The following is a 23100-nucleotide window of genomic DNA, read 5'->3' as shown; positions in this document are numbered from 1 at the left end:
ATAATTCTGAATATACGTTGTGCAGATTGATTTTGTAGAGGTGGGTGATAGTGGCAGCAATAGCACTGAAACAGCTGCTTCTCAGAAGCATCATCCTGTTCCTTTCTAACCTGTTTCCACTGCAGGATTATTTTATAATACTTGTGCCACGTGATTCTCTGTGCAGTTCCTTTAAATCTGGCAGGAGCTACCAATTGCGGCCTCAAAGAAGACAATTTTCTTTTTGGCAGTTCCTAGTTTTATCTTCATGCTACAGCTGGTAAGAGCCTTTTGCCTTTTTTTTTTTTTTTTTTTTTACGTCAGCTTGCGTTTTGTGATTAAAAGGAGCTTGTGGTATGTTTCTCAAGTTGTGTGTGAGAGAGTGGGGGAAATGGGTTCCTGATGTTCTCTAATAGAACTGAAAAAAAGAGGTGTGGAAATAAAGGGGAAAAAAAGTTACTAGACACCCACCCATTCTGATATCTTGGAAAAAACAACAGTATGTGGGATTTTTCCATTATGTGTTCTTGTCTGTTGTTCAGCCCTTAAATCAATTACATTTTATTTAAAATGAAAACACAGTAAAAAAAATGTTTTGGGGCAGAAATTAAAGTTTGTGTTGTTTCTTGGCATTATAAAAGAACAAGTGTTCAAGCAGTCTGGAAGGCTGCCTGCCTGGAAGCAACAGCAATGGAGTAAAACCACCTTTTTTCATGAATGGCAATTAAAAAAAAATTATTATTATTATTATTGTGTGTGGTGGCAGAGTATATGTCTGATGTCATCCAAACAGATGCTCTGAGCATGGTTGTAGGCCCTGAGCTAATTTTCTGTTAAACAGTTCTTTTAGTGGAATTCAGCTTGGGTTTCACATTTCTGTAGTTTGGACCTGTACTTTCCCTCAATGTTTGGCAAAAACAGTCTAACTCTCTTCAGTGACGGTTGCTCAGCAAAATCGGTGTGCATAAATAAAGTGGGAAAAGTTAAATGTCAGTACTTAATTGAAAAACCAACCACCAAACCTTTGGGAAGAGATGAGAGTGCAAGAGGCCCGTGAGGCAGCACTGCTGTTCTGCCTCTCTCTTGACATCTAAAGTAGCATAAAAACTATTCCTTGAGCATGGGAATCAATTTTATATTTAAATTTAATCTAACCAAGAGACAGATGATACTTCTTCTTCACCACAAACATGTAGGCGCAGTGGTGTGGTGAAGTGAGACCGTGTAGGAAGCTATTGACAGGATTTCATCCTGACTCAGCTAAAGGAGTTGCCTAGAGAAAGCCGCTCCCAGTGGCACTGCCGGTACAAAAATCTGTTCTGATGGGATGATGCACAGCATTTTTTGCCTAGCCGACATATCAAGATGCATGGCTCTCCAAGTCCCTATTAGCTTATTAAATATTTAAAATAGTCTAAATGTTAAAAACCACAAGTAGGCAATGTTGACTGTTCCTGCACCTGAATATGCAAATTTATTTTTTCCCATTAAGTGATCATTACTAAATAAGATTAAAAGACACTAACTTGAAACGTTATTCAAAACTAATAAGGTACAATGGGTTAACTAACAAATTACCCTATAATTTATTTAGACTGAGTGGTGAGTCTAATTTTACTCAAGGCCAGTAAATAAAATGTCATACATTTAGACTGTGCTTTTTATTTCTGAAAGTTATGTGCATGTTGTAACTGTTAAGCTAAGTAGTGAAGAGGGAGGCTAGGTTCTGTATCCATATCTATATCTCAAGTGCTTTTTGTTAAGGGTAAATTTAACAAGTGTTCAGGGAAAGTTAATACAGGACAGATGAAAGAGTGTTACAGGCATGAATCTGATATGAAAACAGTTTTACCTGTGATTAGATTACATTTGTAATCAACGTCTATTCACGTGGAAATCTTCCAAAGTAAAATCAGACACTTAGTTGCTTTTCTTGTTGCTGTCTGTCTGGGTATATGTCTTTCTTCAGCAAAGAAATTACAGTAATTAGTAGCTCAAATTTCACAGCTACCCCAGTTTTCTTGACCAGGTTTTCTGGTGAGTATGTGGAGGAAAAAATAACATTTCCAAGAGGTTACCCTTTTTCTACTGTAAGTGTATAGCAAATTCTGGTAAGGAGATTCCAGCTTTTTTATTTTTTAAATGTTAAAATTTAAGGTATGGATTGTCTTTTAAGTACATTATTTTTGAGTGCCAAGCATGCCACTTAGCAGTCAAAGAAACTGAAGTGATACAGCACAAGGGCACATGCATTCTACAGTTCTAGTTTAGGAGCTGATTTCACTTAAATGCTGAACAGCCAGCCCAGTACAACAGTATTAGTCAGCCTGCTTCTTATGTTTGGTGGCAAGAATTTTTTATGTGATCTGTCTGTTATTATGTTTAGTATCTGGAAACTGCTTAAGTATATTATTTTATGCCTATATGGGGGGGGGAGGCCGGGGGAGGGAAGGAAACTAGATGAGGAAGTGTTCTTGTAGCATGAAAAGAAACAACCTAAATAAGACTAGGGATGGTTATGAAAGAGGATGCTGAATTCTTGCACGCCCTACAAACACCTACGTCATTTAATCTGTTTATAAATAGTCTCCATCCAAAGATCTGAGAGTACTTTACAATACTAGTCAGTTCTTGCAGGATCCTACTCGGGGAAGTGATGTCTTACCACAGCTGCATACAGTGGGTTTCATAGGCTGAGGTTAATTGCCCAGTATCAGAGAGTGGCCAGTGGCAATGCCAAAAATAAATACAGTTAAGTCTGCTGCTCGGATGAAAATGTAACAAGAAGCAAGGAGCACAATGTCTATGCTGAAGGACATACTGTATAGAGCTACCTTTACCAGTGCCCATCAGACAGACCAGCATGGACAGTTTGAATTATATCACAGTAAACAAGTCCTTTGTTTTGTAGTTTTTCTTCAGACATTGTGACACAGCAGCTACAGTTCTGCAGGTGGTTGCTCAAGCCCACAATGCTGTCCTCCAACGCAGAGATGCCTGATCACAGATGCTGGCAGAAGGACTGAGCCTGTAGGGCAGCATCCTCTAAAGGAAAGGCAGTGATAAACCCACAGTAAATCACACTGGGATGTTTGTTTCCAGGAGATCTGTCTTCACTAACCTAATAATACTAGATGATGAAAGTAGCCTCGTTATGTGCAGTATTGTTTATGTAACACGACAGACCATTTATTTTGGCTGAAATACGTGCCCTCTCCTCGTAGTTAATAAGTTTAAATGCAAGCATGCTGTCTCAGCAAATCTCTCCCTAAAGTACTACTTTTGCATTTCTTACTAGTAAATGCTTTACAGCTAACACATCCATCTGCCCATTCTAAACATTGCCAATAAAATTAGGGCAATTAGAAGCAAAAGCTGGTATATTTTGTACACATCAACCAGCAGTGGTCATTTAATATTGTGTTATTGCGATATGTACGCTTGAAGCACGGATCAAGTAATCTTCACATCCACAGCTACGAACAAAGCTCTGTGACCTGAAAGGTGAGTCTGTGGAAGAGATTATGAAGCTACCACCAGAATGTATGCTTCCTGATCTCTTTTGTGTTCCTTCCTCATCATTTAACATGACTCTTACAGAAAGGCAGCGAGGTAGTACAAAGGACCCGTCTGTGCAACACTTTCCCTTTTCATCAACTCAACAGAAGCTGCTTGTGTAAAGGTGAGCAGGGGATGATGCCAACCAGAAGCCATAAAGGAGCGAGGTAACGCCACATCTTGCAGCCTTTCATTGGTGTAACACTTACTGTAAAGGTCAGCTTTTAATACATTGATTGCTGGGCAAGTGCTGCACTGTAATACAGCACCTCCTGACACAAAATTTGCCTTTTGTATGTACTGTAGGATGGGCTATGAATATGCGTTATCACAGTCTGTTCTGTGACACAGCATACAAGGAGGCTCCAGCAGTTTACTTGAGCTGTCAACCTGAGGAGTATTATAGAAGAAACAGTTACAGTGAGTACGTGTGCGCCTGTCTTCCAAACGGAATGTTAAATGCAACTTAGATTATCCTGATCGCTGACTTAAGCAGTACTACTCAGTTAACATTCCTGTGACATCGGAGTAGTTATCTTTGAAGGTGTGCTTATCTGGAGAAATGTGTACTTACTCACTTGAGTAACTAGAATGAAGTAAGGAGCAGAACAAGGGACAATTACTGTAAAAGCTGTAAGAGAGATTTCCCTTCATGGTTATATCAGATAAATACATTTAAAGATGACATATATTCCACTATAGAACAGCCCTAATGATACATTTTGGTATCTGTTGGAAGAGTGATAGAACACTATAGAACTGGACAACAGTGTTTCCCACACCTTTTAATTTTTTTCTTTTCAGATCCTTTCTAATTGGTGAAGAAAATGATCACAAAGTTCCCATATACATAAAACATGAAAGTCTATTAAAGTACCTATCTATTGAAGCTTTTCATTATTACTATTTTTTTTTTTCCTGGGAACATAGATAGTAGTGGAATATTCAAAAGGATCTGACTCCACAAGTAGAACATACTTTAAATGTGGGGACTTAAAACTGGGCTTCCTATGAGTTGCATCCTTTAATTTCTGAGCTCTCTAATGATACGGCATATTTATCATGCCGCCTAGAGAAGTTTCCATAATGAACTAATTAAGTTTCAGATACACAGGCAGTAACTTTACCAAACTGAGAGTTTAATAAAGTAAGTCTACACAAAATTAAAATACTGCCATAGCTAATTTAATTGTTCCACTATACTGCATAATTGAAATAGCATTTGTGAACTGATTTAAAGTTTCACTGCATTTGAATTAGATAATAAAGAAATCCAACATGCAGGTATATGCATGCTGAAGCCAAGTCTGCTGAAAGCTTTCATCTGGCTTTAATTTGCTGTTCTTCCCATAACAGTCTCTAAATACCATGCAGTTTTGGGAGCATCAGTCAGTGTGAGCATCATGCCAAGAGACCCCAGTGTCCTGGCAAACTGTTGGACCAGGAGTTTATCATGACATTGGTGCTGAGCTCCAGAGGGATGTAAGTCACCATATTAAACTGTTTTTGCTTATACAAGAGAATTGCTAGACAAGCACCACTTTGGGGAAAAAAAAAAAAGTAATCAACTGATTTGAAAACTGCTTAGAACAGCGAAAGAGTCTGAATTGTGTACTATACTCCTTGACAGCATTCCCATGCGGATGGGAAATCCAAGAGGAACAGCAGGACATGCACTGCAGTCCTATGGGCCTGCAGTGTCTATCTTATTCCCTGCCCCTCGTGTGTTTTGCACACGTTCTGCATGAACTGTGGCTAGAGCAATTGTCAGCAACGTGGAAAACAAAATTACAGTGTGTTACTTTCTTGTCCAGCACATGAATAAAATGCCTGTATACCAGGCTTTAGATGTTTTTAATTATCTCCTAATAACTGAACTAAGAGTTTTTTGGCAAGCATTGTCAGAATATATGTATATGAGGGTGTAAAAGCATTTGTTGTGACATCTGTATTTGGAGGACAGTATTTTATAGTGCTAACAGCATCTCAGCTTGAAGCCAAAAATCTTTGCTCACTTTGGTACTGGTAGTCCCATCTAACAAGGAGAATATCTCTTTCTTACCTGTAGAATGTCATGCTGCAGCTCAAATAAAGGCACTTTAAGAAGGGAGAGAAGAACGGTGTACGTAAGAGAAAACTGAGAGACAGCAAAATGAAAGGGGAAAAATGTTAACAGTCTAGCAGGCTTGGTCAGACCACGGTGAGTAGAACTGTCAGTCTTCAGCCATCTCTGGGACAGGCATAAACAGAACAAAAATCTAAGGTTGGCCAGCTCTGGTGTACAGCAGTTCAGTCCTAACTCTGCTCACAGCATCACAGTTACCACGACATACAGACTACTTTCTTTTGCATCTAGATAGATTGAAATGCCACCCAGATCACAAAAGAGAAGTGTACCAGTGACTAATAATAGCACGATATAAACATGATCTCTCCAAAATATTTGATAGCTACGTTGGAATACGTTATGTCACAACATACCTACAAAGCACAGAAAGCAGTATTGCTGACAGAGTACCCTCTCATGGTCCCAGGGGAAGCCCACCCCTTCCTCTGGGTTTCTCCTAGTGCCGGTGGTGGACACTAAGACACTTTTTCCTCACCTGTTGAGCTCTGTGGAGGTTTGGTGACAAACTCCGTCTCCCAGCCTCTGTTGCTTTAGTGTCCCCTTCTCATACAAGGCTTATCTCCTCTCTGCCAAGGGTCTGTGGCAGCTTCAGGCATGTCCAGGCTGCTGAACGTCACCTCCAGCTCTATTCTAATAACTAGATTATACCTAGTTATTTAAATGAATGTAACTTTTAAATCGGCTTACAAATATGGGTATAATATAAAATGATGCATATATGGAATAAGTCCCATAAGATGGTATTTTTGTTAGCTTCTGAATTATAACGGGATCTACATTGCTGAGAACCTTGCTTTTTAGGGAAATACTCATGCCATCTGCTGGGAAGTTATGGAATTCTGCAAGTAATTTTTCACTAGCATTTTTTCCTTTTTTTTTTGTGTTAAATTCTTGCACTTTTTTTTTGGTAAAGATCTTTGGGTAAATGTAGTATAGCTCAAAGGCACTTACATCAGGAGGTCTGGCAACTGATCGCACCTTTTCGTATGCTAAGAAGGTATGAAACAATTTACTGGCATAATTTGGTACTGTTTATGTGAGCTTAACTCTTTCAAGGCATACACCATCTCAGTTTAACTTAGTTTTCACTTGGATGTGCAAAATTGGTAAATGTTTTCTGAAATGGCAAAGTTAACATAGTTGCACTCCAGTTCTCTGACCTGTAGCATGAGAATAACAAGCAGCTGCTGTGGCATTTCTGGTGGACATTCTGGGTGTTGGAGTAACATGAGTACCACATAAACATATCCAATGAAACCACTATTTAGAACTAGAACTAGTGCTAGGATCAGAATGAGTATGATCTTTTACCAAAAAGATGTTGAATAAACAGAGGCAGCAGAGCTTAGTAGCCTGTAGAAAAAATAGTCTTCTGTCAAACAGTTATTATAAGACATACGTGAGATGAATCTAAATCATAATCAATTTTAATTTAAATATTTTGTTAGCATTTCCTTCTCTTTATAGCTTTTTGAAGTTTTGTTGATTTGTTTTGAGTAAATATGTACAGTTTTTTTGTTGTTGTTAGTGTTGTGTAATGTGAATGACAGTCAGACTGAGCTGCAGCATTTCACGAGTTCATTTCAAAGTTTACATAGCCAGCTTCGATTTTTCAGCACCCTCTAGAGTAAGCAGGAAGCTTTGACAGCCTTTGCCTCCATCTCAGGCAGCTGAGGAACTCTGTTTTTCTTTTTCCCTTTGTGTTGGACTTCCCGATAGTCTAACCATTTAAAAAATAATTATGAAAGTATTGGAAAGAACAAAATTGAAATGTTTTATATTATTAAATAAATGATATTATTATTAAAACAGTTTAAAAAATGTTTTCATGTGGAAATTGTACTTCGGGAAAAAAAGCCAACCAAACAAAATCACCCAGCACCAAGTGATAATGTTCATATCAAAGTGTAACTTCACAGGGCTGTGGCTGATATTTTATCTTCTGTAACTGCAGAAGTACCAAAAAGAAGTGCTCCAACACCAAGCAGCTGTGTGCTCACCACTCTTGCAAGAAGTAAGTAGTTCAAGTCCCTGCCAGCTGGACCATCATCATTACATGGGGATATGTCAGTTCCTGCAGCATCCACCACAGTGATGCCTACTGACCCTCTTTCTTCCCTTTACAATTTATCTTTTTGTACTAATGTTTTTCCTCTAGGATCCTTGAGCTGCTCCTTAATAATCTCACTTCTGTCTGTAATTTTACATTTATTATTTTCCACAAGTACACTCTATACACTTTCTGAGAGCTCTTACTGAAAATTTGGAAATTTCAAATTCAGAGCCAAATATATGCAGCTGGTCTGTCTCAAAACCAGTCCTGTGTTCCATGGGAGGAGCATACCATGCGCTGAGTGAGAGCCCACTGCCGCCTTCCAGCAATTTCCAGCCTTCGCTTGGCCTCAGTGCTTCCACAGAGCCCCGTGCCACTGACTCCCTCGCTGAGCTTGAGCAGGTTCTGTTGTGCCGCTGCTGCTGAAAGGAAACACCACCTCAGCAGGTCTGTTTGCTTCCACAAATGTGTAATTGAGGCGCTGTCCCTGATGCTGGTGGCAAAACATGCTAGGATTTGGCTGTAGCAAGGATGCAATAAACAGCAATGCATCAATAACTCCTGTCAGGAAGCTAAGGATTGTGGAAGTTGCTGTCTTCTCATTCTAAGATTTTAATTTTGGTTTCCAAACAGTGGTGTTAGACTGCAGAGGAAAGGACAAGCATTTCCCTATCAGTTTACATTGGTAATTCATTATTCATGATGCAGAACTAGAGAGCTTAGCTGAAGGTCTTTGGGAGAGGTCTTCAGCAACACATCTACACATCTAGAAGCTGGATAGTTAAGATGCTTTCAAGTCTTTCCAAGTAAAATATAACTTGCTTTAAAAAAAAAGGAAAAAAAGAAAAAAAGTTTGGCTTTTTTTTTTTTTAATATTACTTTGTTTCAAAGAACATTGTAAAGAGAAATTGAACATGGGTTTGAGGTCTGGAAGTTACACTTGATGCAGAGGGTTTTATTATTATCATCACTAATGTTGTAATATGTTTGCTGCTGCAACCAAAAACTTTGTTAAACAGGTTGGTGATGGAGGAAGACTAGTTCCAGTGCCCAGTCTCAGTGAAGCTGATAAATACCAGCCTCTGAGCCTTGTGATTAAGAAAAGAAAGTGTTTGCTTTCAAAAAAATCTAAATTTGCATCAACACCTTTCACATTAAAAGACATTCTTCAAGGGGAGAAAGAAATTTCTGCAGGTAAGTTTTCTATCTTTCTTGAAAGCAGAATAATGCATGCTTTCCCATAAATACAGACCAGTAGTTATGGCTTAGTCTGTACTGGTAGTATGATGATTCTTTAGTATATGTGTAATATAATGTATCTTGCTTCGTCATATAATAAATATTTAGGAAAAAAGTATAAGTTAGACTGATAAAACAAACAAACAAACAAACAAACAAAAACTTCTGGAAGAAGTATAAAAAAGTCAGTTATATTTTAAAACCTTGATAGGAACTAATACACAACAGATTTAGTTAAGCTTTGTGTTTGTTTCCAAATCATAAGTTCCTGAAAGATGTATTGATGCATATTTATTTATGCATGTATGATTAATTGCTACTTAATATTTGTTTTTATTTTGCACCTTTCTCTATATTCTCACTTTTAAATATGTAGCAATGAACTCAGTTTGGTATCTGTTTCATGCTTGTGATCTCATGTTTTGAACTAAGCTCTGCATAGGCAGAAACATTTGACAGCAGATATCTGACAGAAGTAATAGGATTTCTGTAAGTTTTTTCCATGTTTGTAATCTTTTTCACATATCTAAAGAGCTAACACTATTTAAATTGCTTTTGCTATGCAATGTCAGAAAGTTTTGAGAAGATCCTATGACAATTAACAGGTGCAAAATTGAACTATATTTTCTTGTACCTTCCTTTGAAAAGTCTGTGCAATTTATAACAGCAGATGTTTTCTCAAAACAGTTTCATCGCTTTATTTTTTTTAAATACATTTAAAAAAAGGTATTAATTACACAACAAATGCATTAACTGCAAACTCTAAGACAAACCAGTATGTGCACAGGAAGACAGAAATGCAACCTGACTCCACAGAGAGGTGATTTCAGGATGAAAGCAATATGAAACAAAATTGGAATCCTACCAATTCTACTAGTCTTGCATTCAGGACAAGTCAGCTGAAAAAGTTGAAAAATCTCATTTAAGAAGTCAGAGGAAAAGTCTGAGTCAAAATCTCATTAAAAAATCTCACAAAACCTTTAGTCTTTTCTGTAAAGGTTAGATGTCATGTGCAGAAGGTTTTGTCCTTTAGTGTAAGCAAAGACATTTCTAATTGAATTTCCTTTTTTTTTTTTTGTGACAAATATAAACATTTGCAATCTTTTTAATGTTATGAAAAAACGTGAACTTTTTTTGTTGTTGTTAAAAATAAAGACAAATAGGATTAATACTGGATGACTTTCTAGTGTCACTTTATCCTAAAAGCTTCAAAGAATAAGACAAAAATTAATAAAACCTGGATTCTTCAATGTAGTTGGATGCCTAATTCCCTGATCTACCTGCTCTGTTCATATTAATTTTGCAACCAATGTGTTCTAATCTTTTTCTGTTAGTGTAATGGTATTTAAAGTTATAAAGAAAATGTTGTATTATAACGTATTATATAAGAAAATGTTATAAAAAAAAAATGCTTTGGAACCCACCCTTCTATTGTACAATAGAGCAAGATTTTTTTTTGAGTAAGTCAGAATTAATCTGTTTTCCTTCAGATTAAATTGACACTCTCTGGAATGACTAGGGACACACTGAAAGTGTGGCAAGACATTCTGATTGTGACCTATCAGGGAAAGAGGCAAAGTTAATGTTACTGGCAGACCTGCACTTTATACATGTATTGCAAAAATGAAAAACAATGTAAGGTTCATTTGTACTACATCCAGAAAATTTCAGAATTTCCTAACATTATTTTACAAGGGAAATATGTAAATGCAACTTTAAAAAACATTTAATTCTTCAAAAAATAAGAAAAAAGGAAAAATTACCTGTATATTCTATACACAGGTAATGTATATATATATTACTGTACAGTAAGTCTTCATAATGAATTGCTATGTACCAGAGCTGCACTGAAGTTATTAGTAAATGGACATGATGCGTATCAGCCATGTTGGCTTTCTCTTTATTCCTCGTTTTCATATTCTGTGCAGTCTTCACTAAATCATTTTGTTTGTGTTTCAGAGTAATGTGTTTCATTAAACCCAGAACACACTGCGTATCTGTTTGTTCTATATCTCCTGATATAGGAGAATAGCACTAAGCACAGAAATGCAGAAATATTCCTAATCACCATTTCATTCTTAAGGTATATCCCATGTGGGACTACGGGCAAAACTCTGCCAGTGAGAGGCGCAGAGATCCCTCAGACCCCACACACTCTCTTTCCATTAATCATCAGTAGTAGCACTGATAAATAAGCACATAATGGAGCTGTGAATTTTATATCAAAATGGTTAAGTACAGTAGGAACAGTGCACTTTATTCTCTTCTTTACATTTATTCTGTACAAATTTAAAATAATTAAAGTGTCCTGTTACAAGCATATGACGTTATGTAAAAGTACTGTGTTCAGATCTTCATCACACAATGGTTATCTTCTTTTACTCAGGTGTCTCATCTTACCAGTTGCTCAATTATGAAGACAAATCGGATGTTACGCTCAATGGTAGAAGAGGAAATCAGATAATGAACGATGTTGGTTTTGATGTTGCTGGATCAGATTCTGTTGCCTTTAAAGCTTCATTTGGCATAGTGACCAAACATGAGGTTGAAGTACCGACATTACTTAAAGAACTCACTACAAGGTTATATTATATATATATATTTTTTTTCTAGTTCCATAGTTATATTTCATACAGTTAGGTTGAATCTCTGAACAAAATCTATTAATACAAAAAAGGGTTAGGTTTTGGTTATTTTTAGGCAATAAATAGCAGTCACCATCAGATATTTTCCAGGTTTCTCATATGACTAACAAGTCTCAGATTAAATCACTGCAATTAGACACATGACCTCCAGTATAACAGAGGCTATAGAATTTATCTGAATTAATTCTGTTTTGAATTACAGTGCATCTTCCAAGAAAAAAAGAAAAAAATCTAGAGAGGACGAGTCCATCAAAGATCCTATGTATTAAATTTCCTACTATTGCAAATTTGAAATTTACTTCAAATAACATTAGGAAGAAGAGATCTTAATCTGATGATAAAAACAAACAAAAAAAATAATTCAATGTTATATGACTAAGAGCCAGTGCCTGTAGAGATTCTCCTAGAAACACACTTGATGATCATTTCATGTTCGTACTTCATATAGTATTTTGCAGTTATAGTTCATACACATCAGCTAGTTTTTAATCCATTCAGTGTATGCCAGCTTCTATAGTTATCATTTTAGATTTCTAACCAAAACTTTCCACAATTATAAGCTTTATGGAAGCCCAAAGGTAGAGCATTAAAGCTATTACTTCTACTTATAAAATTCATAACTGTATTACTAATATACAAGATATATATAATATACAAGTTATTGATTATACAAGATTTATGCAATTATGCAAATTGCTAATAATCTCTGAATGTCCTCCTTGTCTCCCTATTGATTTTAGAAAAATAAACTTTGATCACTGTCTAGTACATCAATCAAGAAAAAGTAGGATGGAGATTTTGTGCGTGGTCATGGAAAGTATTAGGACTACAAGGCAGTGCTCATTAACTGTCCATACTGGAATGCGTGGAGAAACAATGAGGGTAAATATGTTTGAGGATAAATAAAGTTCTGTAACTCAAATGAACAGGCAAACAATAAGCTCATTTTTATAGATTTTATGGCTGGATTTAATTGCATTTTTACAGAAGTAAGCTCAGAAAAATTCTAAAGTGAATCGATGCACTGATGAATAAAGTGAATTTATTGCACTGATGTAAAACTGAATGAGAACTTCTTTATTCGTATTGTTTATGTGAGTGAGCTATGGAAAATGCATAAAAGGATGGCTAGACAATGAGCCGTTTCTTTGGGTGTCTCGGCAAAAATGCGGAAATTTCTTCTTTTCAGTTTGAAACTCTGATAATCATATAACATATCTTTTATTACTATATACATCTTCTATAACTCATTACAACTTCAGGTTGTTATTATTTCAAGGATTGGCATCTTACTCCCTGTCCCATTTCTCTCTCTCTCTCTCTCTCTCTCTCTCTCTCTCTCTCTCTCTCTCTCTGTCATCAATATGTTTGAATAATTGAAACTTCGAATCTTCTGAGTTTTGCCCATTGCTAGCTTTTATAACATTCACATAATTTTTGGTGACTGATGCAAGTTAAATTACTGTCTCTGTATAAATGCAACACTGATAGTATAAAATTCTTTATTGATGAAATTTGATCTTCAGTTTCAGAGCTTCCTCCTGGTATTATAGTTCTCTATATATACAATTAAGATGTTGTTTTGTTTATTTTTTTTATTTTTATTTTTTTCTCTTGATGATTTTCTAAATTATAGTTTCACATTATTGAAGACCAAAATTATAAAGGACGGGACAAAGCCATTGTTTTTCCTGCACATACAACAATTGCTTTTAGTGTATTTGAGCTTTATATTCATTTGGATGGTAATTTTGGTAAGTCATGTGCATTATTGTCATTACTGTCATTTTTTGAAGTGGTTTGAGTTTTTTCAACAGTTTTCTTGCTCTTCATTTACATAAGCCTCAATCCTATAAAATGGGTATGCCTTAATTTTAGGAACATAAGTAGTCTGAATTTCTGAGGAAAATGATTATTACTGAAAAGATAAACAAAGCAGATAGTGGAAAATACTTTGCCATGGAAATATTTTTAAAACTTAAGTATTACTGCCTTTTTTTTTTTTTTTACATCCCACATGTTCCATTTGCAAGGAACAAAAATCATTTATTTATCTTTCGAGACTTTTACGACCATCTGAACACTTGCATAACATGGGAAAGTAAAAAGACCTAAGTAAAGAAGAAAGTGTGCAGAACTTTTAAGCAAAGCTAAGAATTTTTGTTGTTGTGGCTGTAATTTCAGTTTGATATATCATTACATGTATGGCTATCTGAAGATATTTACAAAGAAATAATCAGAATTACTGAAAACAAACATGGAAAGGATTATGCAGCTCCTGTAAGTTTGTCTCCTTTTGGAGAAAGGATAGAGTTTATGCGTTTATATTATTTACACTAACTACATTTACATGTGTAGCCTGTAATGTTATTGGTGTTGTTTGCAATAAAGCAGAAATTCAATTTTAGGATTTGATATAGAACTTGGTAAAACCAAATAACGTTATATTGTGTTTCAACCACCAAATTTACACGTACTTAAATACAGGGACCTCTGTGAGAGTCACTGAATTGTTTCAGGAACTGCTCGACTCTGATTATCATTGTGGCCTTTTTAAAATAGCAAGACAAAAGATTAGGGAAGTGTTCTGTACCTCTGCAGATCTCTACAGCAGTACCAGTTTTAGAAGTTGCAAATAGCTCTGTATTCTTTGGCATATGCAGTATTCAAATTCTATGACAGAAACTCTGTGTTTTAAAGCACCTTTTTACTGAGCAGTGAAAGAACTTTACTGTAAAAACTTTAAATACACTCCCAATCAGGCTTAATTACTGGATTAAAAGTAGAAGAGAGAATACAGTACAGTAGTTCTTTATATTCAGTTCCATAAAGCTCAACATTAACTTCAAATTCTGAAGTGCTCGGATTTTATTTTACGTGTATGTAGTGGTAGGCACAAGAATAATGTTTTAGCTAAGTCATTGAAATCATCAATGAAGCTGATATCTGTCTAATTAAATTAAAAATAATTATCAATTGAAATCCTGCTTCTTCAGTTCCTTGTAATTGATTATCCATATATTTTGCTTTCAAGTTTTTCTTTCAAGTTATGGATAGAAACTAAGATGATACTTATTTTTATTTCAAAAATATAACTTTTGGCAGTTGAATCTCCATTGGAAGAGAGGACTATAGATCTCGCACCGTTGCTTATAAGTTCTTATTTTTAGTTTCAAATGAGTCTACAGAGATTATGGAGATACTTCTCCTTAGAAGTGGGAGCTCTGTCAATATGTTTTAAGGAATTAACCCTTAACGTGGGCTGGAATTGCATAAAAAAAAAACTATAAACAAACTGATTATGTATGTTCGAAGCCATGAACGTTTAAAAAATCCTACTGGACGTGTCATTTGATTCTATGTGTTATTGCTGCGTGCAGACTTGGATTAGACAGTGGTACTAGCCTTCACAATTTTTAGCAAAGCTGAATTTAATCACTGCTAGCTTCATCAACTTATTATAGATTAGAAAAGCAGACTAAATTGTGTTGAGCAGCTCTTGCTTTTATGTTGCATTCTTCTAAAAGCTTATGTTTCATTTTTACAGAACTGTGTGTGACTCCAATTTCAAAAGGAGGATTTGAAAAAGAGAAATCCAGATCATCTTCAATGAACAAATTAAGGATGTTAAAGAGTAATCTCTTCCATCGAAGTATGGCTTTTGATATTTATACACAAATGTCTTAGTTAATGCATGAAGAGTAGATATTTGTTTCTTTAGTTTGTGTGCAAGATGAACATTTAAATGAGAAAATTTCAGTGTAAAATGTGCTTCAATTTCTTATGTACTGATTGTCAAGTTATGACAATCTTTTTCACAATAACAAATTTATGGTGTTACTGTTCATTAAAACTAAAAATCTTAAAATATATTAGTCCATGGCTGATGATAAAGTGGTATTGAGTAATTATACAAATAATCAGTTAATATTAAGCTTATTTCATATGTTTGCAATTTACATAGCGCATTATGCAATATAAGTTATAATCTATAAATAGTATTTCAGGGCATACTTTTTATGACTAAGTTTAAGTATCAAACAATATTAATTTAAATATTAGAATGTACTCTTTAGGCTGTATCTTCACGTAGCAGGGATATGGGCAGGATAGCATCATAGTTCTCTTTCTCATTCTGATACAAATACAACATCCAACAATGCTAAGTGTCACTTTATGTAGCTATGTCTTCTTTGGGATATCTCTGACTCTGTAGTACTCAAATCTGGGGATTTGTTCTAGTGAATGTAGAACAATATTCTATTATTTTTTTTTTTAAGATTTCTTTGTCTAAGTGTTGTGGAAAGCTGCAAAGCTGAAAGTGAAGATAAACCTTAAGACTCAAAGACATCCTTCTAAAGGCTGCTCTGTCCATGTGTCCTTGCTCCACTGTATCCCATTCTTGATCAAAGGACATTTATGGACCAGGCCTTCAGTTCTGCTCCAGTATTACGCTAAGGGAACAAATCTTCTGTGGGTATGCTATGTATTGCTAGTTTTGGCTGTTTAAAAGTTGGTCATCCAATCTAAACTAATTAGTCCATGAAGAAAGAGGAGAAAAGCAGGTCAGTCTGAGAGTGACTTCTCCCTGGGGTGTTTGGATGCTCAGAAGTCTTCTAGGAGGGCAGCATAGAGTCCTCCAAATTTTCTAAATCTTTTAAGCAATGGTGTTTTTTTTTTCTTTAAATAAACAGAATTAACAATTTTTATAAAACGAAATTAGAAAAACTAAAATAAAAATGTTTAAACAGGAAAGTACACAGCTGTGATTTGGCGATTTGTGATTTATTAGGTGCATTTCTAAAAAAAAAAAAATTACTGTTATACAGGTCATATATAAAAATAATTCCAGCTTCTGCCAATGTCTTTTGTGAAAATAAAGGAAAATTTTCATCATGCAGGGCTTTTGATGAGAAGCCATCTATGGTGTGACACGTTTAGAATGGTTTCATGAATCAGTTGTCATTTCCATCAGTAGATTTACAATTGTTTTGTGAGCAGTTCATAATGTAATGATAAACGATTGCTCTTTTTTGTGTGCCTTCTTTTTCAGATAAAAGAGTAGTGGATACCGTCGTTAACTCTGATGTTTACTTGGAGGACCTTTTTACAGACTATTATGAAAAAGCTGCAAGCCTGACCGATCTCTCTACAAGCTATCTCAGAGAAGGGGCTCATATCCGGATTAATTTACTTCATAATAACATCCCGAAAGGTCCCTGCGTCCTCTGTGGAATGGGAAGTTCTAAAAGGGAGACAGTCTATGGATGCCTAGAGTGTTCTTTTAATGGACAAAAGTATGTACGACTGCATGCTGTGCCCTGTTTTGACCTCTGGCATAAGAGGGTGAAGTAACTGATGTAGGTAAGTGCCTATTGCAGACATGGGCATAAAGAACTGTGCCACAAACTTTTCAGAATTAGTAAATGTGACTCATTTTATTTAAATGCAAAATAGTGAAGGTGCAAAACTTTTTATAACACTATTATTTTCAACATTATTTGCTTCACAATGACCTTAATTACTTGAAAATGTCCTAATGCATTCCCTGACATTTTGCTTTTCTTTTTTCTAGTACCTTCTCATTGTATTATCATAATTAAAAATGTGCTTTTAAACTGTATTTTCATAATGTCAAAATATATGCTAGAACCTACCTATAAATAAGTTGTTTACATAAATTTGTTGTTAAACCCCAAAATGTTGCCTTTATCTACACTGGCATAGAATGGTAAAATGAGAATATTTGTTAATAATTTAGTGTTCTCATGAATGTTTCATTGAAGTATCAGATTAAAAAACATGCTAAAGCTTAGCTCCATCTAATGTTTCATTCACAAAAGGGAACTAAAACTGGGGATGGGAGTTTCATATTAGAGTGTCTTTACTAATAAGTACCAGCCAGTCTACCTTTTTTGAGTTTTTTTTTTAGGTCATAGCTACTCATGACTTTCATACCATTTATGTGTTCAGAAAAAAAGTGTTTAGCAGGAAATGTTTATGAAAGTTACAAAGATAACAGAACTAAATCCTTCCAACTAGACTTCCGGCTGATGGTCTTCATCTATAGATCTCAACTATGACAAATTAAGTTTGTGATGTTAAGAATATGTACTCCAGGGGGCACTAGAGAATAGCACCCAATACAGAGATTGGGAGTGCTGTTGAGTGTACTGTTCAAACCTTCCCCACGCTATGTTAAAGCAGAAAGACAATTAAATTTTCTTTGTATGTTTTATAATGGTTTTAAGATAAGTCATATATAGAAATCTTTTTGCCTAGGCTGCCATTTTCACTGTGTACATCTCCTTATTTCATGTTGAAATAAATGATCATTTTTCTTACTAGAAAGGTACATTACGGAAGTGTTGTGATGACATCTACATACACAGAACAGCTCATTAAGCGGAAGTACCATGTATTAACTATCAGTGTTAGTTTGCATTTTTCCAAAGTGAGGGAAAACAGCTTCATGCCCGGATAATTACCTTATATAGAATATCTCCTATCATCTTCCACCTCATTCAAATAAAATATGATATTGTAGATTTTCAACGTTGTGCTGCTGAACAATCTGACTAACTGCATTAGTAATTTTATTACACTCAAAGTTTAAAAACTTCCTTGAAAATACTGTATTTTCATAAACACCAAACTTCAACTTAATATTACAAAGAGGGTATTTTAAGTTGCTTTAAAAACATTTGTGTTTTTATGTTGAAATTCCACAGACAAGATTCATTTATTTTAAGGCTTTTTACAGATAAATTTGCTGCAATGGCCAATGGCCTATGCAGCGTTTTAATGGAGTCACCTTCCTGGAATTGTTTTCTCCTTTTATTTTACAGGGAACTTAGAAGTATTCATCCAGTTATTTTCTCATTTTGTCAACAACTACTGGAACCATTTTTTTTTGGTGACTGACAGGACAGAAACAATTATTTTGATCAGTAATTTACACATTAAGGAAAACAACTGAACACTAGTGTAGATTAGGAAATGACAAATCAGTAACAATAGTTCTTGTTATGTTCCAATTGTATTTATTTCTTTTCCAACACCTAACACATTTTATTAGTTGAGTGTTAAAAATAAGATTTTTACAGTTACCTTAGACATAAAAAGATGCCACTATAAAAAATACAAAAGATTTTGTGATGAAATATTATTTTGGATTTTTTTTTTTAAATTCAGTGTCCAGAAAACAGCCAAAGATTTTATGAATGTTTAGAGTTCATCATGCTGGTAGACATTGTACTCCTTTGCTGATATGAAACCATCGCCATCATGGTCATTCTTCTTAAATATATCAGCTAAGATTTCATCATGAACTGAGGGGTGACGTTTTTTGCCATCTCTTGCAAATTCTTCTTTCAAATACTGGCTTATCTAGAACAGAAGAAATAAAAAATCAACTATTGTGGCTTTTATAGCAGTACTCAGCAGCTATCTGTCTTCAAGAGCATTGTCGTATATGTGTGAGTTACTGTGACATTGTCATGTATGTGTGAGTTGCTGTGCAGATGTCTGAAGTTTGTCTCCTTCCAACTTTGGGATTATTAATGTATGAAAGCAAATATGTACATAGCACTGTACAGTTTGTGGAAGTATACAGAAGCTTTACATGATGAACTGCAACAGAGGTAACTCATGTAAAGATAACGCTGATGAAGTATATCCATAATTTTATAATCTATTCCAAATTAGTTATTACCTCGAGTTCAGAGAGTTTCCTGTCCCTGTCCTTGTCTATTTGATTAAATGCTTCAACACTGCGCGGTCCCTTATTTACTGCATAAAGTTCAATCTCAAAGATCAATGTTGCATTTGGTGGAATCTTGCCCTGTGCTATGAATAAAAGAAAGAACACATTTAAGAAATCAAACAAAATGTTCAGTGATCACACATATGGTAAATGCACATGTAAATTTTCTTATTTTTCCTACTACAAAAGACTGTTAATATTCAGATTAAACTCTGGATTTAAATATTACACAGCTAGACAGGACGATTGTTCATGTTTTGGCAAGACAGAAACGGCATGCATTGAGAAGGTAACTGTGTTACACAAATGACTTTGAGAGATTTACAAACAATATACTTCCCCAAAACAAAATTATATTGATCATATCAATTCAGGTACTTTTAAAAATGAAGATGTATATGATTCTGAGAAGAGTTTGGGCATTATGAAAAATAGCTATTTCTGAGTTTCTCACTATTTCACATACTGTCATATGCTGGGGCTTATTGAGAGAGATGTATAACTTTATTTAATATTTGTAATGTGATTTAAATGATTACAGTACTAGGCCAACACTCATATGTATTTTCTGTCTGAAGAAACAAGCAGGTAATAACAGGTTTTACAAACTTACTATGAATTATACCTGTGGTTAAAGGACATTATGCAAAATGGTGATTTAAATATGCATCTCACTAGAAAGAAGCAGTAATGTGTAATTCAACTGATTCACCAGAAAACAAAACAAAACAAAAACAAACAAAAAAAAACCAAAAGAGAACTACTTGAATATTTTGTCTGGTCTCTAGTAAAAAGACACCAAAACATGTTAGACACTATTATTCCTGTGTCCTGATCTTTGCCTATAAGCATAGATCACTGCATCATGCATCTGGCCAAAACAGGAAGTGGAAGAGACAAGAATAAATTAATGAGGTCTGAAAGTAAAGCCAGAAAAGCATCTAGAAATCGTGCAGTGTAAAATTAAAATGTAAACATGCAAGCTGTTTCTGTTCGTAGCCAAAGCTAGTGAGTATGACATTGTAACCTCAGAATTTTGACAGAATTTTGAGCTTGTGACCACCTTTCATAAACTTGTTTATAAGCACAAGGCAAACAGAACTATTACTTGCACTTCTCATCTAAAATATCTGTATAAAAAATGACAGGCTTCAGAGTTCAAAAGATTTTAATCTTACAAGCTTGAATGTGTAGAAGTTTTAAATATATCTGAACATATGTCATGGTTTATATACTACCTACTAAATTAAGATACACTACTAGAATTCGGTGCCCGTAGTTTACAAATATACATACCAACAAAAGAAAGACATGTAAAGATTTAGAAAGCCACATGCATCTTTTCTAATTCAAGATTAGGCAGGCATCTTCCCCAACATGCAGGAATACGCTGAGATAGAGGACAAGTATGCTGTAGGAAAGCAGTATTTTCTTGAAGTGCTACCTAGAACAAACAGTTAACGCTAGTATTAGATTTAAAGAATGTATTTTTGTGTCAGTGTTTTTCCTTGTTGTTACAAGACTTTTTTATTAAACATTACGCTCAAGGGACAACAAATTATTCCTACTAAACTTCATTGGCTAGAATGGAATTTTATCAAATAGAGAACCAGTGCATGCGATTCTAACCCAATACCATTGCCAAATAATTACTACACATCAGGAGCTACTTTTTCAGAGAAACTACTACACCCAAGCCTGAATTTAAGTTATCTACAACTGAGTACTGACACTGCATAATACTCTTAATGGAACTTTTTTTTTTTAAATGGACTGCACACTTAAGCATCATAAATTCAAACCTGATTTCAGAGCAGTGAAACAGAGCAAAGACAAAGTTCAGTATTTAAAATCTTTTTTTTTACCGTATCCTTGCTGTCCATATGCTAATGATGGAGGAATGATCACTTTCCGTTTTTCTCCAGGACACATATTCATCATAGCAATATCTAACCCTTTTATGACTTGTCCAACACCCAGAACGAACCATTTTGGATGACCTTCATTTTGCGTCCGACTATTAAAAACAATTGTGAGTGGGTAACAATTAATTTAGCATTTGTATTTTTTAAATGACTTTAAATTAGCAGTTGATAAAAGTATGCATTAAATTATTTAAACACAAGAATGTTTAGAGTGCAAGAATATCCTAAGTATTAACACTATTTTTCTGCCACACTCACAATTTACGATCAAAGCTCGATATGTATAAATGGCAACCTCCTTTTAAAATCAAAGAACATGTAAAAAAACTAACTCCTTACTAAAAAGGTTCAGTCCTGCTCATGAGATATACTGCATGCCAGAAACAAGGTGTTACTTCAGGAAGTCTGTGAGAGGAGACCTGGGAGGAATTCACTGCTGTGAAGTGAGAACGACTTCAGCAGCTCCCTGTGGGATGGGATGGGATGGGATGGAGCACACAACTGAGTGTTGGGGGAACGTGGAAAGCTTGCCTACAGTGTTGTGTGCTCACCCACTGCTCTGTTCACTTAAAACAGTGTCTGAGCCAGCTTCTGCTCATAGGAGGTGTCCCCACTATGGGAGCTACGCTGAGCTGTGAATGAGCAGCTCAAAAGTCAAAGGGCAGCACTAAATGTGTCAAAATTAGCCACTCCAACAGGAAAAAAATGCAAGTAAAATGGCAGTTAAATGTACCATTATCCTCTACTGATTTTTTCTTAAATAATACAAGTAAGGGGATGAATCAAGGTTGGGTAATAAACTAGGCCCATCAATGCCTGTCAGATCTGTGATATATGGGCAAGCAACGAGCCAGAAGAAGGCAGACTTCCCCTCTGCAGCTCTGCGCAGCGAGTCCTGCCACTCTCAGGAGGATGTGCCAACAAGAAAAGCAAGGCACTGTTAAAATTAAGACTAAAAATAAAACGAAGCTTTTGCACAATGGCTTCAGCAAAACGAGCAGAGACAGCCTGCTGACAGATGGATGGGACGAGGCGAAGAAGCGTACGCTTAAACGGCAAGATGGGTGCAAGGAGGAGAGCCCCGGCAACCGCGCTGCCTCCGCAGCGGCCTGGTGCGGGGCAGCCGCCATGCCAACCACGCAGAAGCCTGTACTGACATTTTTGTCCAAAACGACTTATTTCCAGTAAACCGCCAGGCGCTGGCTTCAGAAATCCTTCAACGCTCAGCTTAGGGAAAAAAAAAATAGAATAAAGAAGGCGGGGGGGGGGGGGTGGGGGGAGGTTGGAGCATCAATGTCAGCATGGTTTGGATCAGACGCTGCCCCAGCTGCCCCGCCGCACACCGGGCCCCGCCGCCCACCTGCAGTAGAACTTGGAGCCGTCGCTGGCCAGGAAGCCGTCGTAGTGCGCGTTCAGCAGGTCCCCCTTCTTGCTCTTGGGGCCGCAGCTCTCGGGGAGGTGCAGCACCTCTATTTTAACCTCCTCCGCCACCGCCGCGACGCCCTCGGCCCGCGACGGGGCCATGGCGAGGAGGCGCAGGAGCAGGATGGGGACCAGGATCATGTCGCGGCCCATCTCGCTCCGCGCAGGCCGCCGGCGTGGCACTGTCGCGGCGGGGCCGGCTCGTTGTGGGCGGGGCGGGCCGGGCCGGCTCCCGGGGCCGGCCCCAGGAAGCGAGGGGGACGGCGGGGAGCGGCCGGGGGGGGCGCGCATGGGAGGCGCGGAGCGCCCCGCCGGCCGGGTGGCGCCGCCGGGGCCGCCGCCGTGCCGGGGCTGGGCTGAACCGAGCCGGGCCGAGCCGGGCCGGG

At 36.5% G+C, this 23100-nt stretch overlaps 2 protein-coding genes across 6 annotated transcripts; one reads left to right on the top strand and one right to left on the bottom strand.

Moving 5' to 3' along the window:
* Positions 1-50: 50 nt before the first annotated feature.
* PJVK (pejvakin) lies at positions 51-17417 on the top strand. Of its 5 annotated transcripts, none has more exons than XR_013953535.1 (7): positions 51-8912; positions 11344-11539; positions 12343-12484; positions 13239-13356; positions 15150-15254; positions 15883-16079; positions 16656-16792. XR_013953535.1 is itself a non-coding variant. In XM_080599541.1 (7 exons), exons 3-7 carry the CDS (start codon positions 11421-11423, stop codon positions 16955-16957), a joined length of 786 nt encoding a protein of 261 aa, XP_080455667.1. In that variant the 5' UTR covers positions 7622-7679; positions 8738-8912; positions 11344-11420; the 3' UTR covers positions 16958-17417. The 5 variants fall into 5 exon arrangements, 4 of the variants coding, with proteins under 4 accessions (XP_080455664.1, XP_080455666.1, XP_080455667.1 ...); XM_080599541.1 differs by lacking the exon at positions 15883-16079 and having other exon boundaries at positions 7622-7679; positions 8738-8912; positions 16656-17417; XM_080599538.1 differs by lacking the exon at positions 15883-16079 and having other exon boundaries at positions 16656-17417.
* A 1205-nt stretch (positions 17418-18622) lies between these two features.
* FKBP7 (FKBP prolyl isomerase 7) lies at positions 18623-23008 on the bottom strand. Its single transcript, XM_080599550.1, has 4 exons — positions 22653-23008; positions 21233-21384; positions 19317-19450; positions 18623-18991 (listed from the first exon to the last, which is right to left on the bottom strand). The coding sequence occupies exons 1-4, from the start codon at positions 23003-23005 to the stop codon at positions 18830-18832; spliced, it is 801 nt and encodes a 266-aa protein (XP_080455676.1). The 5' UTR covers positions 23006-23008; the 3' UTR covers positions 18623-18829.
* Between the last annotated feature and the right edge of the window lie 92 nt (positions 23009-23100).

Source organism: Anser brachyrhynchus (genome assembly GCF_964034855.1).
Source record: "Anser brachyrhynchus genome assembly, chromosome: 7".
NCBI classification, from domain to species: domain Eukaryota; kingdom Metazoa; phylum Chordata; class Aves; order Anseriformes; family Anatidae; genus Anser; species Anser brachyrhynchus.
The sequence above is the reverse complement of the archived record's forward strand: the minus strand, read 5'-3'. Positions and strand labels throughout refer to the sequence as shown.

What these genes read in the sequence shown, in the direction of transcription:
- FKBP7 (XM_080599550.1), bottom strand. Translation starts at nt 23,005, where the DNA reads ATGCGCGCCCCCCCCGGCCGCTCCCCGCCGTCCCCCTCGCTTCCTGGG. An exon ending in GGCTCCAAGTTCTACTGCAG is followed by an intron (nt 21,385 to 22,652) that starts GTGGGCGGCGGG and finishes TGTTTTTAATAG; the next exon opens with TCGGACGCAAAATGAAGGTC. An exon ending in ATATGGACAGCAAGGATACG is followed by an intron (nt 19,451 to 21,232) that starts GTAAAAAAAAAG and finishes TTTTATTCATAG; the next exon opens with CACAGGGCAAGATTCCACCA.
- PJVK (XM_080599538.1), top strand. Translation starts at nt 8,702, where the DNA reads ATGTTTGCTGCTGCAACCAAAAACTTTGTTAAACAGGTTGGTGATGGA. An exon ending in GGAGAAAGAAATTTCTGCAG is followed by an intron (nt 8,913 to 11,343) that starts GTAAGTTTTCTA and finishes TCTTTTACTCAG; the next exon opens with GTGTCTCATCTTACCAGTTG. An exon ending in CTTAAAGAACTCACTACAAG is followed by an intron (nt 11,540 to 12,342) that starts GTTATATTATAT and finishes TATTGATTTTAG; the next exon opens with AAAAATAAACTTTGATCACT.